The sequence below is a fragment of the Colobus angolensis genome, unplaced genomic scaffold (assembly GCF_000951035.1).
Source record: "Colobus angolensis palliatus isolate OR3802 unplaced genomic scaffold, Cang.pa_1.0 Scaffold406, whole genome shotgun sequence".
NCBI classification, from domain to species: Eukaryota; Metazoa; Chordata; class Mammalia; order Primates; family Cercopithecidae; genus Colobus; species Colobus angolensis.
The window spans coordinates 347,214-352,706 of NW_012117444.1; the positions used below are offsets into that span (position 1 = coordinate 347,214).

The 5,493-nt window shown below is 46.8% G+C and overlaps 1 protein-coding gene across 1 annotated transcript in view; it reads right to left on the reverse strand.

Moving 5' to 3' along the window:
• Positions 1-5,493, reverse strand: part of NDE1 (nudE neurodevelopment protein 1) — a 37,980-nt gene that overhangs the window by 26,211 nt on the left and 6,276 nt on the right. Inside the window, exon 3 of the mRNA XM_011956017.1 lies at positions 4,965-5,180. Coding sequence (XP_011811407.1) covers positions 4,965-5,180 — 216 coding nt within the window. The remainder of the gene's footprint in view (positions 1-4,964; positions 5,181-5,493) is intronic.

Below are 5,493 nucleotides of genomic sequence, written 5' to 3' on the forward strand. Positions count from 1 at the left end.
CCCGTCTCGGCCTCCCAAAGTGCTGGGATTACAGGCTTGAGCCACCGCGCCCGGCCAGCCTGGCTAATTTTTAATAGAGACCGGGTTTCACCATGTTGGCCAGGCTGGTCTCGAACTCCTGACACCTCAAGTGATCCACACACCTTGGTCTCCCAAAGGGCTAGGATTACAGGTGTGAGCCACGGCGCCCGGCCTGACTCTGTCTCTTTATGAAACTCCTCCTCCCACCACACTCCCTGGGGAGGCGCCACGCTTTCTGTCCTACCCTCGCACCACAATCGAGAGATAAGCTAGGCTCAGGCAGCAGAACCTTCTTCTCTCCAAAGAGCTGACTCTTAGGCAAGTGACGTAATGTGGTGGGAACAGGCAGGTGTTATTCAGAGCAGGCACAAGGGATCAACTGTTTTAATTACGTCCTGAGTGCCTCCACCCCGAGCACCTTGAATCCTGCCTACTCTCAACAGGGTTGAGATTCCTATAGCCCCCAACATTCTTCAGACAAATCATTCTGCCCAAGGTGTCCACAGCCAAAGAAAGCCACAGAAACCTCTCCAAGCCTCATCCACAGGGCAACATGGGCCTCCTTCACACAATCAGTGTATTACAAAGAGAGTCACCAGCCTGGCCCACAAAGTGAGACCTGCTCTCTACAAAATACACAAATTAGCAGGGCATGGGGGCTCTCGCCTGTAGTTCTAGCTACTCAGGAGGCTGAGGTGGGAGGATCATTCGAGCCTGAGAGGTCAAAGCTGCACAGTGGGCTGTGATGGCACCACTGCACTCCGGCCTGGGCAACTCCCTGCTGTCTCAAAAAAAAAAAAAAAAAGAAATCATAATGACGTCCATTGTTTGTGCCCACAAGAATGGGAAGGCAGCATGTACTGGTTTTACAACAGTCAACCATTCTAAATGTTTGATCCAGGACTCCCAGTTGTAGCATGGAGACAGGAACAGTTTGATCTCTAGGTTATTTAAAAACAAAGACAGGCCGGGTGCGGTGGCTCACACCTGTAATCCCAGCACTTTGGGAGGCTGAGGCGGGCAGATCACCTGAGGTCAGGAGTTCGAGATCCACCTGGACAACATGGTAAAACCCGGTCTCTACTAAAAATACAAAAAAATTAGCCAGGCGTGGTGGTGCGTGCTTATAAACCCAATTACTCAGAAGGCTAAGGCAGGAGAATTGCTTGAACCCGGGAGGCAGAGGTTGTGCCACTGCACCCCAGCCTCGGCAATAAGAGTGAGAATCCGTCTAAAAAAAAAAAAAACCAGAAACACAAAGAAATAAAAGAGGGAGGGAGAAAGGGAGAGGATAAGAGGGGGTACGAGAAGAGAGGAAGGGAGGCAGAGGGAAAGAAAGGGAGAAAGAGAGGTCTATGTTAACTACCAAAGGAACAGTCCAGCTCACTTCTCAATGATTCCCTGTTGCCAGCTGCAGCAATAACATCCATTACATACTTATTCTGTGCCGGCCTCCCGGCTACGTACACCACCTATGTTGTCTCATTCATCCCGCTTCAGAAACATGAACACTGAGGCTCAGTTCCTTAACTAGCCCAGAATCAACTGGTAGCCAATGACTGAGCCAAGATCAAATCCCAGCTTCCTGAGCAGGTGTCCTTAGGCAATTATGCTAACCAGCCCTAACCCACTTCAATCCAGATCACCTGCCCACTCCCGTGCTCTCTTGATTCTGTTCTGGCTCTGCTTCCAAATTACTTTCCTTCACAAAACACCCAGACCCAGGTGCGGAGCCTCCTGCCTGCAATCCCAGCACTTTCAGGTGGCAGAGGCAGGAGGATTGCTTGAAACCTGGAGTTCCTGACCAGCCTGGGCAAGACTCTGCCTCTACAAAAAGTCTGAAAACAGCCAGGCATGGTGGCATGCATCTGTAGTCCTAGCTGCTTGGAAGGGTGAGGCAAGAAGATTGCTTGAGGCCAGGAGGTTGAGGCTGCAGTGAGCTATGATCACGCCACTGCACTCCAGCCCAGGCCATAGGGTAAGACTACAACACTTTAAAAAAAAAAAAAAAAAAAAAAAAAGGCAATGTTAAATAGTGCTGGCACAACTGGTCTACCCACCTAAAGAAAATGAAATGGAACCTTTATCTGATACTAGATACAAAAATAAATTCACTGCAGATTAAGGAATAAGGGTAAAAAAATTAATTAAAAAATATTGCAAAAAAAAGAAGAAAACACATGCACTATCAAGAACCAAGGAGACTTCCCCTAGTGAAGTCTGCAAACCTAGAAGGTATTTAAAAAAAGACGTAACTAATGACCTAAAAATGAAAAATATATGTATAAAAATTTTTTTTCAAAAGAGATAAAAGGAAATCTTTGCATGGAAAATGATACCACAAAGTCAACAGACAAAAGATTACTCTGGAAAAAATTATTTTCAATGCAGGAGAAAAGATTAGTAGTTAAAATATACAAAGGGCCAGGCACGGTGGCTCAAGCCTGTAATCCCAGCACTTTGGGAAGCTGAGGCAGGTGGATCACTTGAGGGTAGGAGTTTGAGACCAGCCTGTCCTATGTGGCGAAACTCCATCTCTACTAAAAATACAAAAATTAGCCAGGTGTGGTGGCAGGTGCCTGTAATCCCAGCTACTTGGAAGGCTGAGGCAGGAGAATCACTTGAACCAGAAAGGCAGAAGTTGCAGTGACCTGAGATCACACCACTGCACTCCAGCTCCAGCCTGGGAGACAGAGCGAGACTCCATCTCAAAAAATAAACGTATGCAAAGAACTCCTACAGATTGACAAGAAAGGAGTTTCCACTTCTGGTAATGACAAGGGAACCTGTATCAGACCAACCCTCATAGAAATTCTGAGTAAAATGTTTACAATTATCTGAGCGCACTGGCAGGAACTGGAAAACACCACTTAGAAAAACAGAACAACACTGGGTGAAGTACGCATCTTTGTAAGATTTTTGCCTAAAGCTCCAGGGATAGAAATCTAGCACCATGGGGACCCCACATTCTGAATATAGTATCTTCCCACATCTCTGGCCTCCCCCGAACCACACGTGCACAGAGCAGACACAAAGCAGCCCAGTTACGGCTAAAAAAAGCAAAGAGATTTCAGTTACTGCCCATCAAAGGGGAGATAGAATTTGGGCTGTAAGCTTAGCTAAGTAAACCACCTAAGAAAACCAAACAAATCAAGAACTTAAAAGAATTCATCATCTCTGGCTGGGTATGGTGGCTCAAGCCCATAATCCCAGCACTTTGGGATACCGAGGCAGGCGGATCCCCTCAGGTCAGGAATTTGAGACCAGATTGGCCAACATGGCCAAATTCCATCCCTACTAAAAATACAAAAATTAGCAGGTGGTAACACACACCTGTAATCCCAGCTACTCCGGAGGTTGAGGCAGGAGAATCACTTGAACCTGGGAGGTGGAGGTTGCAGTGAGCAGAGATTGCACCACTGCATTCCAGCCTGGGCGACAGAACAAGACTGTCTTTAGGGAAAAAAAAAAAAAAGAAAAAACTAATAGTCTGTGGGAAATACCATTCACACTGCCTACAATACAACCTCTACATTGGAGTATAAAGAAAATGTGACCCAGATGTTAAAACTTCACAAAAGAACCTTAAAGCAGCTCTCACAACTACGCTCAAGGATGTCAAGAAGCCTCAATAGAACAGAAAGTATAAAAGAACGTAAATCCTACATCTAAAAATACTATATTGAAAATTCAACATTTCATCCACTTTAATGGCAGATTGGAGAGAGATGAGGGCATCTATCAACTTGCAACTGGATACACACAAATTATTCAATTTGAAGAACAGAGACAAAAAAAAAATTAGGGGAAAAAAATGAAGAGCCTTAGGAACCTGCCTGACAATATGAAAAGGTTATGTGTATAGCTAGTGTCCCAGATGGACAGGAGAAAAAGAATGGGATAGAAAAAACTCTGAGGAGGCCGGGTACGGTGGCTCATGCCAGCAATTCCAGCACTTTGGGAGGCTGAGGCAGAAGGGTCACTTGCTCCCAGGAGTTTGAGGCTGCAATGCGCTACGATGGCACCACTGCACTCCAGTCTGGGTAACAGAGCAAGACCCTATCTCTAAAAATAAATAAAAAACATCCATGTATTTCGCTGTATATAATTTATATATAAATTTTTAAAAAGCAAGTGTTTTTATCCAAAAACTGCTTGGCTCAGAGTAATTCTTCTATAAATGTTAGTCGTTATTCTGCTAAATCACAGAGCATCAGTTTAGGAATCACTGGACTGGGCGCCGTGGCTCAAACCCCTGTAATCACAGCACTTTGGAGGCTGAGGCAAGCTGACCACCTGAGGTGAGGAGTTTGAGACCAGCCTGGCCAACATGGCAAGACCCCATCCCTACTAAAGATACAAAAATTAGGCAGGCATGGTGGCAGGTGCCTGTAATTCCAGCTACTTGGGAGCCTGAAGCACGAGAATTGCTTGAACCTAGGAGGCAAGGGTTGTAGTGAGTCGACATCACGCCACTGCACTCCAGCCTGGTGACAGAGAGAGACTCCATCTCAAAAAAAAAAAAAGTGTTCTTTGAACACGCTTCTTCCCTACCTTAGGGGCTCAGCACAGGTTTGGTGTTGTCTGGAATGTTCTTGTCTCACACCCCTCCTAGGATCATGGCTACTCACTCCTCTGGTCTTAGCCTAAATGGTATTTCCTCCAGTAAGGCTCGCCTGATGCTCCCAGGCCGACAGTCACATTAATATATCCTATTACACGTCCCCACAGCACCCTGGGCTGCCAGCCTTGCTGCTGTAATGAAATTGCACTTCTTCGACTATTGTCCATTTCCCCCAGGGCACTGAAAGTCAAAAGGGCACTGGCTTTGTTCTGCTCACTGCTCAGTTCCCTATACTCAGCACAGAGCCAAGTACCCAGCTGCTAGGGACAAAAAGCAGAGAGGACAGTCTCCCACTCCTGCCTTCCCCTTCTCCGCATACCGCTTGGCTCTTTCCAGGTCATCATTAGCTTGCTCCAGCTCTCTGATGTATTTCTGCAATTGGTCTTTAATGGCTTTGGTCTGTGCGAGGTCATCCTCCAAGGCTGAGATCTGCCGGTAGCCTTCAGAGTGCTGCACTTCAAACTTCTCCTGAAGGACAACACAGACACTGGGTGAATGACTTCTGAGGCGGCTAGGTGCAGTAGCATACGCCCATCTGGAGTCAGTTACTCGGGGGGCTAAACAGGGAGGACTGCTTGAGCCCAGGAGTTAGAGCCTGCAGTGAGCTATGACTCTAACACTGCACCCTAGCCTGGGCAACACAGCAAGACCCTGTATCTTTTTATTTATTTAGAGACCCAGTCTCACTCTGTTGCCCAGGCTGGAGTACAGTGGCAAGATGTTGGCTCATGGCAACCTCTGCCTCCCAGGTGCAAGCAATTCTCCTGCCTCAGCCACCCGAGTGGCTGGGAATACAGCCACCTACCACCAAGCCTGGCTAATTTTTTTATTTTTTAGTAGAGACGGGG